We start from the raw sequence: 14,044 nt of genomic DNA, 5'->3' as shown, positions 1-14,044 counted from the left end.
GGTGAAAGCCAAAAAAAATTCAAATAATTCACTTGAAGAAGGAAAAGTAAAATATATAGAAGGAAATAAATAATTTTTGCTTTATGATAAATTTGATTTCTTTTTTTCATTTTTATCATAAAAACTGGAGTTTGTGTGTGGAATAATGTAAGAAATTGGAGTTTGTGTGTTTATAACGGATGGTGGGAAGTGACAAAAGGAAAGGTTTTTTTTTCTTAATTAAATATGTAAAAAAACAAAAAAGGCGAAATTTAAAAATTAAGATAGAATATGTTTCAGAATTGAAATGAGATCATAAGATTAAATATTTTACGACTTTTGGTAACTTTTTGATTATTTCCATATTCTTTTCTTCAAGTACTTTGAAATTTTCATTTGAACTTTGTAGGATATTGAAAATGATTTATTATTTTGTTGGTATTGAAATTAACATTTTGCAAATTTATCTTTTGAAGAGAAGAATTTTTTGGATTAAAGAATTTATGGGGTTGGTAGTTTCAAGATAGTGAGAAGAATTCTCCAATGATCATGGTGACAACTTGTAGAATAGATTGAAGAATAGATTTTCACATTTCCGAAATTTAAATTTCGTCCCATATTTTAAGCGAATTTTGGTTTTTGTCCCTGTAATTTGTGCAAATTTTGGTTTTCAACCCTATAATGTGTCAAGTCAGTGTCATCTGAACACGTAGCAGTGATCCAGTCAGCAGACAATGATAATGTTAGCATTTTTTTGTGACATGACCACAATATGACTAAAACGAAACTAATTTGAAATTATAGGGGAAAATATAAAGATTTTTCTTAGAGACTAAAACTCAAATTCCCTAACATTACAGAGACCAAAAGTGCGCGCGCACACACAAAAAAAAAATTCGCCTCTCAAATAAGAATAGCGTTTTACACCTCTCAATAATGTTTTAACCGATATAAATTTTATAAAATCCACCGTTTGATTTAAAGTTTATATCATATAGATCATTTGTGTAAAACTTCAGACAAATCCAAAATTATTTGATATGTTATTGAGATACGTCAAAACGAACTAATCCAACGGTACATTATGGTTTCGCTACGCAAAGAAGCCGATGGCAAGAAAATTTCAAAATTTTTCTAGGGGATCTCCTTTTCAAAATGTCAAAAAGTTGACTTTCAAAATTTCAAAAGTGAAATTTTTTCCAACCTGCTACCTACATAATGAATTCTGTTTGTTGCCTAAGTAACATACAAGGGTATTTTGATGATTTCAGAATATCACCCTTCAAGAGAACAACTTAGAAGGTTATACTATACATCTTCTATTACTATCACAGATATGAAGAAGGGAAGAGAGAAATACTGTAACTACATAAAATATTTATCAAGCTCTAAGCATCTAAGAATTCTTCACAGTTGTAACCATAAGAATTATATAAATATACTGTACATTAGTTTAGAAATGAACCACATTTTTGCAAACTCAAGTATTTTGTGAAAATTTATTTAATTTGAGTGAGTGGGAATTGGTTGGTCAAAAAGTGAGACTTTTGTGGGATGACCTAACAGGAAAGGTAAGCACTTTATTTTGTAAGTTATTCCCTCCAACTTTTCACCATTACTTTTGGCCAATATTCATCATTATGTGCCTTCCTCTTGCATTCTACAACAACCAAATAAGAATGCAGTCACTCAAAATTCTTCTTCTACACAGAAAATAGACCACAAAATAAGAATGCAAATAGAGCTTCTTGAGCTGCTAAGAGGTGTCTCGTATAATCTGTAAGTAAAAATATTTGCATTTCCTATATGTTCAGTTTTTCTGTTTGGAAAGCAAATGAAGCTTTTCAATGGTTTTAGCTGCTCTTTTCATTTACCTAAAAGTTTCCTCTTACTTAGCGATGTTTTCTCTATCTATATTGCATTTCTCATCTAAAACATGGAAAATTTGGGAAGTACCAATGTTAAAATCTTCTTTCATGTGTAGAGAAAGAGCCAAAGAGATAGAGAGCTCTGAAGCACCGACACAGACACCAAACACAACACTAACACATAGACATTGCTACTGATTCAAGAAAATGAAAGTAGTTGAATGTAACTACATTTGTCAGTGTCGTGTGGACACGCCACCGATATGAAATGTTTGTGCTAGGTAGATAGAGAGAAGCTAATTGTTTGGTTTTGTTCTGAGAAAATCTTCGGGAAAGTTCTCACTTTCATTTTTCTTTCTTTGAAGAATTCTCTATAATAAGGTGCCTATGTTAATTAAAATAGTATGTACACACCAAAACCAAAATGCATTTCCACTCCCTAATATAGTTAAGTTTCAGTACATCAAAACCAAACCAGAGAAAAATGAGATATTTTCTCTCCCCACCCCCCATGAATCTTTTATCCCCCTTGAATTTCCAATTTTGCCCTTGAAAAAACTTCGGTTCGTAGAAACCGAAGTTTTTTTTTTGCCTTCAAAACAAATTTCGGTTTCTAAAAACCAAAATTTACTCTGAATTTGCACTAGAAAAATTTCGGTTTTTGCGAACCGAATGTTTCTGCAAGGACAAAATTGAAATATTGGGGGGTATAAAAGATTCATGGGAGGGGGGAAGAGAAAATATCGAAAAATGATTATTACATAATGTATGCACACCCAAAATAACAAATAAGAATCCAATTCAACATTGCCTAACCTTTTAACTCTTTTTCTCTATATTCAGAGTTAATAGGATAGGCAAAATGTTTATGTACACACACAAACACATGCAATCAGAGGATGCTAATGATTGCAAAGAAGACTCTACAAAAAAAATGAAAACAATGACAAAAACTTGGAGAAAACCAAACCATAGAATGACACACTAAGCACACCAATAATATTTTGTGCAAGTATCAAAAAGGTTGAGTGAAAAGGGTGATGCTAAAAGAATGTATCATAACATTCTTTAGTAGCATATGCCTTTCAAAATTTAAGGCAGAGATTGCAATCATCTCAAATGAGGCTAAGAAAATCGATTGAAGCTGAATTGTCAATATTTGTATCGCAGATGAATCATGTATCATATTGAAGGGATCTTTTGCATGGTGGCAATTTTTTTTTTTGACAATTGCATGGTGGCAATTTGAACGGACTGAAAGTTGTATTGATAGATGGAGACTCTACTCCCAGTGCTTTCCTCAGAAAGCTCTTTTCCTGAAATATGAAGTGTTAAAACAATGGTTAGTATAGTGTCAAACTTTGATATATCCTAGTGCATGATTCTAATACTTTTGTAACACAATAAAAACAAAGGTGTGAAAAAATTTAATGAACTAGTGATGCAAGTACACAATGATACAATTATTTAATTATTATGATATGTGCAGTTTTGATTCCTATATTTAATCAGAAAAATGACATGTTTCTGCTGCATCAGTTGCAAACGGATGGGCCACATAGATATTCTCAGTCCCAATTGCAATCTGTTCTACGATTTGGAAAGAACCACAATGGGGACAATGTGCATAAGGAGATTGCAGCAACAGAGGACAACGAGTTCCTGCACTCCAGTGGGGTTCGCTCCATCCTCTTCTTTGGATTAGTCCTCGAAATGGGTCAACAGCAATCCATCTTTTTTGAACAATTGGGTTACTATCCATTTCGGTCAGACCAATTATTAGACTTAGCCTTGAACCCGACATACCAAAGGCCATTTTCAATTATCTATTCCTTGCCTTCCACAAGGCCGTATATACTGATGATTTCACAACAACCTAATGGTTGTCATTCGTGACTCACAAGCAAGCACCGCTGACTGTTTAAGGTTCTCTGCCAAATGATTAGCATCCAGAGGCTCTCGCAGGGGAGGTGCCTAGACTATTTTATGTGATACAGAATGTGTAGGGTCCGCCTCAAGCTGATCAATGTCTGATTGTTTTGACAGAGGGACTTGGATTTCCTTGTTTGCAAGGCGTGATTTTTTATTTGATGGTTCTGCCGAAGAAACATGGTTGGCCAGAGTCTTTCGAGACCAAGAACCAGTATTGTTGCCCTCCCGCTGCCATTTCTCTTCATTTTTTACCATTTCACCAACAATTAGTTTGTTGGTTTGATCTTCTCGTTGCAACCCACTTGCATTAAACAACAAATTTGCTTCCCACACTAAATTTGAGTCCTCATGACACTAAAAAATTGAAATCCCATTGTAGCTGATCAAACCCATGAATTTCTTGCTCCTCAAAAACATTTCAGCTCTTGTGATCCACACAATGGGATTTATCCTGATAAAATGCAGAAGCTCCACCTTCTTGGCCCACATGTCCTCCATTTCTGGTAACGCTGGCACTCACTGGAAGATCCAGAAGGTCGGACCAATATTTAGGAAACCAAGAATTGAACGGAATAGAAAGAACAATTGTATTAAGAAAATTGGGAAGATATGAGAGAAAATTCTCCTCCAAAGGGTTATGGTTACCCCTTTTACATTAGAGTCACTTATCTATTCACAAATTTTACAGTGATCAATGATACCCTCTAACTCAATAACGTCCCTATTTACACAAGATAATCCTACCTAACCAAATTAACTAAAAACTTCTCTAACAAACTCCTTACCTCCAAACCTAACAAACTACCCATTACTCCATTAGTCTATGTCCTAACAAGTTCATTGGTCTCTAATATGTCATATTACTTGTCATCATTATTATTGTTATAATCTTTGTAATTCAAATTGTTTAATCCCCACGTGCATGGATAACTTACACTTTCTGAAAATTCTGGGCTGGGAATTTCTTCAGCCAAGGATCTGAAAATAGGGGTAACTTGAAGAGGGGAACACTCCATTCTTAACGATGCATTTATCTGTTCCTCACCATGTGGCATCATATCTGTTACAGAAAATATATATCTTATTAGCACTACTGATTCATTGAAATGTTAGGGCATTAGCTAATAGAAAAACATTTTAAGTCTTAATAATTTTCAGCTTAGAAACTCTTTGAGCTCAGGTGGTTCTTCCTCAACTCTTTGAACATCAATTCATTAAGTGGTTAATTGTTCCTAAACTGAATCATTTACAAATTTAGGGCCCGTTTACTTTCTATATTTTGTTTTCTCATTATCACTTTAACTAATAGACAGAAAAAGAACACAGATCTAATATTTTTCTTACCATTTTCTTTTATAATTTTGGAAAACAGATCTAGCATTTTCGAAAAGTTTGAAAATACCAAAACATTGATTTTATTATTTATGAAAATGCATTCTTCCTAGCTTGTCTTTCAGCTACTCTGTGACACTACATCATTCTTTATCTCTTCGTGCAAATTAAAATGAACATAATTTTATAAAATATAAAAACGAAAATGTTTTTAGAAAGCAAACAGGACCTAATATTTTCTTGTAATTTTCCTTTTGTGATTTATTATTACATAAGGGGATTAACTTACCTTGTTCCACTTTTCCAGTAGAAAGAACTCCTTCCACGCCTTCAGACTCTTCTTTTTTAACTTCAAATTGTGTAGCTTTCATTTCAGTTCCAATATCTTCCACACCTTCAGGCTCTTCTTTTTTAACTTCAAATTGTGTAGCTTTCATTTCAGTTCCAATATCTTCCACACCTTCAGACTCTTCTTTTTTAACTTCAAATTGTGTAGCTTTCATTTCAGTTCCAATATCCTGATTCAATGAGTTTTCCAAATTATCACCAGTACCAGTGGACTTGGTCAGCAGAGTTGATCCTGAACTGTGTTCAGAACTTCCTGGAGAATCTTCGTCTAGTTCCATTTGCCTAGAACATATTCAGAAATCATTAGAAAACATTTCACGGAGGCCACATAAGTTATATTTTCAAATAGCTTAAACTACCTCAAGCCGGAATGGCCTCTCTCATTACTACTACTCTTCAAGTCCTTGACCATACGACTTACAAGCTGTAAAACTTCAATTTTTTCTCCAATGATATCTGTTCGGTTCAGAAACTCTAGAAGTGGCTGGTATTCAAACAAGTGTTAGATGATATTTGAAATCTGAGGATTATGACACTTATCATATTCATATGTGCACAAGAACAAGAGTTAGCAGCTTGTGATATACTTTCTAAGATAAAATTAAGCTTTTAATATAACAAAAAAATATGCTAGCAAGATGAACTGAAATTATTTCAGATTTTTGAAATCTTTCCATGGCAAAATAAATGTTTCAGACACAGAAATAGAGAAGTTGAAAATGTTCAAGAAATTTTAGGAATGATTAATGCTTATACTTTCCAATTAGTTTTTTATACTACCACTGTTACTATAGAATTAAGCCAAGATGAAAAATGTTAAATGACTTACATAATTTTTATGCTTACTCTTTTTTTCAAAATCTCTAAATTATTGAATATCAAAATTACCTCTTTTATAATCCGTAGCAAACAAGTCCTATATTTATAATTTTAGACTTTGCTCATCAAACGATTTAGGGAGTTCTTTTTTTGGACAAACATATAAAGTGTTCAAGACTAAAAAATATGGAGGAGTTTAGAAAGTATATCCTCACCTTCCATAAATTTTCCATGTTCTCTGAATCAATTATTTGAATCAATGCACTTATCTTTGGATCATCTGTTTTGAGCTGATTTTTGTTATTTTGGCCTGGAGAAGCAAGATGAACCAAACTCATATTAGCTCAAAGGATGCCCGAAAATATATTTGCCGAATATATTAATTTTGTCAACTTTTCTGTCCCTAGTTTTCATAATGAAAGATTCAAGTTCCATTTGAGACAAGTACCAGAACTGTTGAACTTGTCATTGAAAATATGATGCCTGTCTGGAAGATTGTTCACACAATTCGATTTTTTAGCTAATTCGGAAAATGGTGCCCTTGGCTGCTGATTTGTTGAAGCTGCATTTCGCAAATGTGATCTGTCTCCAAAGTTGATCTTGTTTGCATCATCAGGAATATGGGCCCTCCTATTTTGCAATACGATAATATGTCAACACTTTCCTTTACAAAAAGTTGAGTATTTTGATATTTAAAGTGCACTTGCGCCATACCTCATTTTTTTAACTGGCATAGCAGATTCTGAAGTTGCATTTGTAATATAACCTTGATGAGAAATATTCCTCTTGCTATTGGAATCAATGTATGGAATGATGTTCTCTTTTTCTAATGCTGCAGATTTTTCTCTCTTCTTGCAGAGTATGGAGAATCGATTTTTTACAGCATTATCCGTTCTGCACAGAAAGCACTACATTGTGAATTAATCGTTCACAAAATGGCCATCCAGTATTTGCAAGAAGGAAAGAATGAATATTCAGTTACCTGCCTGAAACCACCTTTGCTATTTCTGTCCATTTGTTCCCAAATACTTTTTGAGCCTACAAAGACAATACCAAGACATTAGGTCACAAAAGCCACATTCACCGATACATTTCTTTAAGTGTAATGTAGTTTCTGTTATCTGGTGCAGTTTACATATATAAATAAATATCTGAGTTGGTTTTGTTGTAACCTAAACCTCCGGTTTTGAACAAAAAATTGGGAAAGTTGTCATTAATTAAAGTGGCGCTAATGACTCTTTTACAACTGTTCCGAGGGTCTTTGAATACAATCTCTTTAGATTACATAGCAAAACTATACCACTAAATTGACACATCATGGACAACCTACACCTCAGATTAGGTTTGTTTGGTTCATTTGGTTGTAACCTACACATTTTTTTATAGTGGCACTAATTGGACAACCTACACATCATTAATTATCATGTAAATTATCATTAATTGTAGTGGCACTAATTGTAATTTTACGACTGCTCCCTAAGGCATTTGAACTCTGTCTCTTGAGATTACAAGACCAAACATGTGCCACTAAGCCAACACCTCATGAACAACCTACACATGAGATTAAACAAGGCTATGGGAAATAAATAGCTTCTCCATGATACTAGCAAGTGGCATCCTCAAGTTCATCAATGAATTTTGTCTACAGCACGGAGGCATAAGAATGAAGGGTCAAAAATAATGAAGTCCAAGATTTCAAAGTTCTATCCATTTTTGTTATATAACAAGCTTGTTAAATTCTTATGAAAATTGTATATGAAAGTGTATCTTTTGAACAAAGAAAACATTAATATACCATACCTCACATAAGAGCATGTCTTCCTCTGGTGTCCATCCACCTTTCTTGAAATTAGAATTCAAATATGTGTACCATCTGATATTTTATTAGTTACTCAAGTATCAGATTGACAGTAACAGTAAAGCAGAAGCCGTGAATATTTCAACTAAACGATGATAAGATTTCTTGGATTATTCAAGATTAAAATAAAAAATATATAAATAACTAAAAATTTCACCTTCTTCTGCACTGTCTTGTTGTTTTGTCCTTGAATTTGGATGCAATAATTACCCAACTGCATATATAATTAAAACTCCCTTTAGTATCTCATGTAAGAGAAACAACGTTTGAAAAATCAAACTGGACATCAAACTGGGAAGACCTTGTGGTCATGGTTCAACTGCTTTAACCAAAACTGCACAAATAAATAACTGAACCGTAGACAGCAGTGGTTCACAGTTCAACCAGTTGAACCATCCAGTTCAGTTAGATTTCTGAAAATCGAAAAGAAGAAGAAAATCAACAGTATGGCATAAGAAAAATTCGAAAGGGGAGAGTACTTTTCAGTTCCATGAATTCCAATCTGTTCTCTTAGTATCTCATCCTCCTGAAACCCACATGTATAACCGATGTAAGACCATCAATGCAATGAATAAAGAATAAATAGACAATAGAGTGCTAAACGAAATACTACAACATAAACTAGTAAAGCTAAGTTAGTTACACATCACTTGAGCTTCTGGGGGACGACCGCGGTTTGGTCCAGCAGAACACACTCTTGGGAGGGGCGAAGAGCTTTAAAATGAGAACTAAGCAACCGAAATGGAATTTCGATTCACTGTAATCAGGGATACTTCACTCACGCATTTAGGACATCGGTGGCTGTTCAATCAAGATCGAAAAGTCCAGTAAAATGAAGATTTTCAATTTTATTCTATGATTCAAAATACCAAGTTTGAATCTAGACCTTCGACCATGATTGAGCCGGCACCTATGTCCCGAGTCCCGACTGCATTAATGTGAGAAATTCTCAACTATAGAGGAGCTGAATACTATGAAGCACAGACACGGACACCGAATGCAACACAGGCACTGACACATCAACATTGATAATAACTTGAGAAAATGACACGATTCAATGTAATCATATGTTTTAGTGTCCTACACGCCTAATCCGAGGAGTGTCTATGCTTCAAGGCCAAATCCCTCGAGCGGATATTAGTCCCGGTCCAAACGATGGACGAGACACTGGGGTGCCAAAGACCCATTACAGTTTTTTCCAAAAAATAATAAGGTAAAGAAACAAGGAGTACCTCTTGAGTCCAAGTCACAAGACGACGCCCCTTCTTCTTAGACGATTCTGCATTGCCCTGTTCCTTCTCCTTCTTCACATCCATCATTTCTCACAATCTCTCAATGTGTGACTCTCTCTCTATCCAAGACCTTCTTTTTAATGAAGCCAACTTGCATGCTAAACCCACCTTTATTATTTATCTGAAAAATATTTAAAAAACAGAAAACACACCATTATTCTTTCACTATCATTCACCTTTCCACCATAAAAATAAGCATAAATTCAATTTCCAAAAGCCCTAAACAAAAGGTATTATTAAACTGAAAAAGAGAAATAACAATGTGGCAACAATTACCTTCTTTCCCAATAAAGAAACAGCTTAGGATACCAACTTTTTCAGATTCCTTCCTTTGATCTCACTATTCTCAGTACTATAGTCAAATCAGAAACACAATCCAATGCAAAAAAATTAGAAAAAAAGTAGAAAATGGGCAATGAAGAATATATAAAGGGTTTAATAAAGGGGAAATGGGATTTAATAAAAAAAAAAGATTTTTTTTTCAAAACTCAACAAATTGACCTATATGTTGTTTTTTTGAAAATGAAAAAGATAAACTTTTATAACTTATAAGCCAGATTAAGTGGAGGATTAAAACAAATAAATTAAGGAACATTCGAGAAACCCAGATGAGCTAAAATAAAGGGTTTAAATAAATCGACAACAAAATACATACCTCAACAGAAATGAGAACGATGTTTAATTGAATTTTGTTTTGATAAAAAATAGGATGTTTGAATCTGACACACTGTGTAGAGAGTGAAAGAAACAGTTTTTCGAAGGTTGATGATGATTTTGTGTTTAGTAGCCGGTAGCTGCAGAAGCTTATTGGGTTTTTTTAAATTTCTTTTTAGGTTTAAATATTATATCAGTAATTATATTGCTTTGGGTTAAATTTTTTTTTTCCCGTAGTTTCTTTGAATTTTCATAAATAATTAATCTTATGTTAAAAAATTATAAATTCAGAGATGTTCTTATAATATTATAAATATAAATACAAAAAGTTATTCAAAAATGTAAAAAGTATACCCGGGTTGAATGAAAAGTAGGGACTAAAAACATTGACGAAAAAAACTTCAAGAAATAAAAAGTGTGGAAAAAAATTTCAGAGACTAAAATGAAAATTCTGGGAAACTATAAGGACCAAAAACATATTTAACCAAATTATTTTTTAGTTTAATTCATGTAAGTTTTGTTATTTGGCTTTGCATAGTATTAGTAATTTAGTGGTACTACCTCCGTCTCTAAATCCAGAACATTGTTGACTAAATTATGACTACGACTACGAGTAATAATAAATTTATTGATAATGAATGCTATTTTTTTATGTATTTTTTTTATGATTACAATTTTATCTTTTAAGAGAGATAATTTATTAATGTTTTACCACAGTATTTATTTTATGATATAAAAAAAGGAGGAAAAATATTTAGGGGTATAAGAAAATAATTAATGTAGTTGATAATTCAAATAGGATATTATAAAAAATGGACAATTTTTTTCTCTCGAATTGGTCTAATATTTAGTGACAGAAATAGTATAAAATAACGGTTGTTTTTAATGCTAATATCATACCTCGAAACATTAGTTAAATATCTCAAATAATAATTTTTTTTTTACGGAATCTCGAATAGTAAGTTTTTATAAAATTATATGTGAAGTCTATTGGAAATTGAAATATTTAATTTTTTTAAACAAACAATTTTAAAGGGTTTAAAGAGTACCCCATAAACACTTGTTAGCAAAACCTAATTTTAATTTACGGTGTTTGAATTCAAACAAAAGACTTATAGAAATTAAAACCAAAAATAAAATATTTTATCTTTTTTTAAATAAAAAAATTATAGTGTATTGCTTTTTCGTTAAAAGTTTCTTAATAAAGATTTTTTTTATAAAAGTTTCAAATGAAAAATTATTTTAAATAGTTTATCTTAAAACGTCGTTTTATGTATTTCACCATTTTGTCACAAATCATTTGGGATAATAAAATTTTAAAAAATCTATTTTAAATAACTTTTCATAAAAACCATTTTTGAGAGATACATTTTTTTAAAAATTGTGATTTTTATTAAATTAAAATCTCTAACATGAATATTTAAGTTACTAAATGTCAAAATCACTCTTTTAATTTATATAAAGATGAATTTGAAACAACTTTGACTATTTTTAATTAAATTATCATAAAAATTATTTTTATAAATACAAAAAAAAAAACACTATTTTTAAAGTTAAAATAAACGCACCCACGTTAATAACATACAATGTCAAAATGCGTACAATGTGACAAAACATAAAAATATGACAAAATTGAAGTGTTCAAAATACTCATACTTACAAATCTGTAACATTGATGACGCTAAAATTATTAATTAAATATGCATTGAATTTAATATAATTTGTCAATCTAAACAAAACAATCATCATACCAAAAGAACGAACAATACAATGTTGCACTAAAACCGCAAAATCACAATGAAAAATATATGTGAAAAAATGATTAGGTTTAAGAGAAGACGGCCGACTATATCTCTAATAAAATTAAAGTTCAAAATAATATTTAATTTTTTTTATTTTAATTTTTTTTGTTGATAGACGAAATGGCAAAACCATTTAAAACTCACACAAATAAAAGGGAGGGACCGAAATTCGAACCCTGATCACAACGTTTGACACTAACAATTTCAGCAGTTCTATCAGTTAAGCTGTAAACTTGTTTTCAATTTTTTATTCTCAAAACCGTCGTCTAAGTTGGTGGTTGTTTCTCTTTATTTGGATGAAAGAAATACTATATTGATTAATTAATGTATGCTTTGGTTGGTGTGCACGGGTGGGGTATGACTATATGCGAGGAAGTTTGAATACAAACACTGAATTCTATGAAGGGTTGTGAAGCCCCGATACTTTAAAAATGGTGAAGTATCGTGTCTGATACGTACTCGATATCGATAATCACCCGATACTTTCTGATACACGTATCCGAGAATTATCGGCAATTAACATTATTTTTTTAAAAAAATATATCCGATACGTGTATCGGAAAACTATAGGGTAATTAATGTTCTTTGATGATGGAAACGTAGGAAAGGAGATTGATACAATTCGTGTTTCCTCTTAAATATTGAATGTTAGAGTATGATGTTACCAACTATGTCTTTTTTGGGTAATACATTTTTTTTTTATAAGCAAATTGTTTGTATATTATATTGTCATGTTATATTAGTTTTTCTGTTTGCCAAGACTTGAACCCTGAATCTCCAACTCATTAACACATAGCTCAACTAGCTTAACCAGTTGAGCTACTCATCCCACCCCTTTTTGGGTAGTACTAATTGTCACTTGTTTGCTCAATTTGAGTAATTTGAATGTTAATTTTTTATCATTATCGATTTTAGTTATGTTTATATATTGTGCATTTATATATTTAATTTTAAATTTAATTTTTAAATAACGTATCCCGGCCTATCGTTTCGGGAATTTTGAAGATTTTCCTGTATCGTCGTATCGATGTCGTATCGTATCGGTATTGTGTCACGTATCGGGGTTACTTGAGTTTTCTTTTTTTACACCGCGGGTTACTTGAGTTATAGAGCTTGTATAGGAGTAGTGTGTATGCAGTATTACTAATATGTACCTCTCACTCAAAATGGACTATTCCAAATTGGCCGGCTCGACAAGCCCGAATTATTTTCGGGGTTGCGCCTTAAAAAATTTAATCCAAATTTTTCCTGGGGATTTTAGTTCGGCCTGTTCAAACTCGATTAAATTATGGGCTACGCGAATGGGCCACGGATAGCTCGAGCCTGAATAAATTCTAATAAAAAATTTTAAAAAATAAATATAACTAATAAATACTAGTAACTTGTTTTGAATGATATAAACTTAGCTTTTATTACGAGAGTTTCTTTTATCATCTATGAGTTTCTCAAATAGCATCCGCTACTTAAGTAAGGGACGATGTTTTTTACTCAAATTTCTCATTTTTACTCATTTATTACCTAAGTAGCGGTCGTAGGACGGCAAAAGAAACTCTTGTAGAATTAGTCAAAGGGCCTTGTCTTCTTTTCCTCTTCTTATTTTGGATAATTGGTATAACTAGATTGTTGTAATTTGGTTTGCAGGAAATACAATGTAGGTTTGAATATATGAGTATAATTTGTGAAAACAAATTGTCGATATTTTTTTGTCAAATAGTTTAGTGGGAGATCATATAATAATAATAAATATTAATAATAATAATAATAATAATAATAATAATAATAATAATAATAATGATAAAAATAAAAAATAAAGAAATAAGAGGAAAAGAAGGAAGAGGTTAGTGACCTTCCTTCACGCGTGTTCCAACTTGCTCCTTTTGTTTCTTATTTGCTTTGTTTTGTGTGGTGCTTGATTGAAAATGGTGGGTGTTTATGGGTTGAAGATGGCGGTTTTGAATTGTTTGTTGAAGGTGGCGAGGATATTGGTAGTTGTGATTTTGAGAAGATGATGTTGTGTGATTAAAAACAAGCTAGGCCTAGTTTCTAAACTCTTCTTTTTTATCAAGTTCTGCTATTTATGAGTGGAATGAACAGTTTCCATTTTTTGTTTCATTCAGTATCACCCCCTCTTTAATTTGTTTTAAGGTATTTGAAGAGTGA

General features: G+C 32.0%; 1 protein-coding gene and 1 long non-coding RNA gene across 3 annotated transcripts; one reads left to right on the top strand and one right to left on the bottom strand.

Annotated features, from left to right (window-relative positions):
* The first annotated feature begins 1,629 nt into the window (after positions 1-1,629).
* LOC123897102 lies at positions 1,630-3,533 on the top strand. Its single transcript, XR_006804822.1, has 3 exons — positions 1,630-1,758; positions 3,018-3,189; positions 3,387-3,533. It is a non-coding gene; the product is annotated as an uncharacterized LOC123897102 (long non-coding RNA).
* Positions 2,255-10,254, bottom strand: LOC123897101 (transcription factor MYB88-like). Of its 2 annotated transcripts, XM_045947595.1 has the most exons (14): positions 10,084-10,254; positions 9,705-9,780; positions 9,369-9,549; positions 8,616-8,662; positions 8,294-8,350; positions 8,079-8,151; positions 7,261-7,316; positions 6,993-7,172; positions 6,727-6,908; positions 6,494-6,588; positions 5,819-5,943; positions 5,401-5,741; positions 4,715-4,839; positions 2,255-3,163 (listed from the first exon to the last, which is right to left on the bottom strand). In XM_045947595.1, exons 3-14 carry the CDS (start codon positions 9,453-9,455, stop codon positions 3,023-3,025), a joined length of 1,509 nt encoding a protein of 502 aa, XP_045803551.1. In that variant the 5' UTR covers positions 9,456-9,549; positions 9,705-9,780; positions 10,084-10,254; the 3' UTR covers positions 2,255-3,022. The 2 variants fall into 2 exon arrangements, with proteins under 2 accessions (XP_045803551.1, XP_045803552.1); XM_045947596.1 differs by lacking the exons at positions 8,616-8,662; positions 9,369-9,549; positions 9,705-9,780; positions 10,084-10,254 and adding an exon at positions 8,438-8,553.
* Between the last annotated feature and the right edge of the window lie 3,790 nt (positions 10,255-14,044).

This window comes from Trifolium pratense, linkage group LG7, assembly GCF_020283565.1.
Source record: "Trifolium pratense cultivar HEN17-A07 linkage group LG7, ARS_RC_1.1, whole genome shotgun sequence".
NCBI classification, from domain to species: Eukaryota; Viridiplantae; Streptophyta; class Magnoliopsida; order Fabales; family Fabaceae; genus Trifolium; species Trifolium pratense.
The sequence above is the reverse complement of the archived record's forward strand: the minus strand, read 5'-3'. Positions and strand labels throughout refer to the sequence as shown.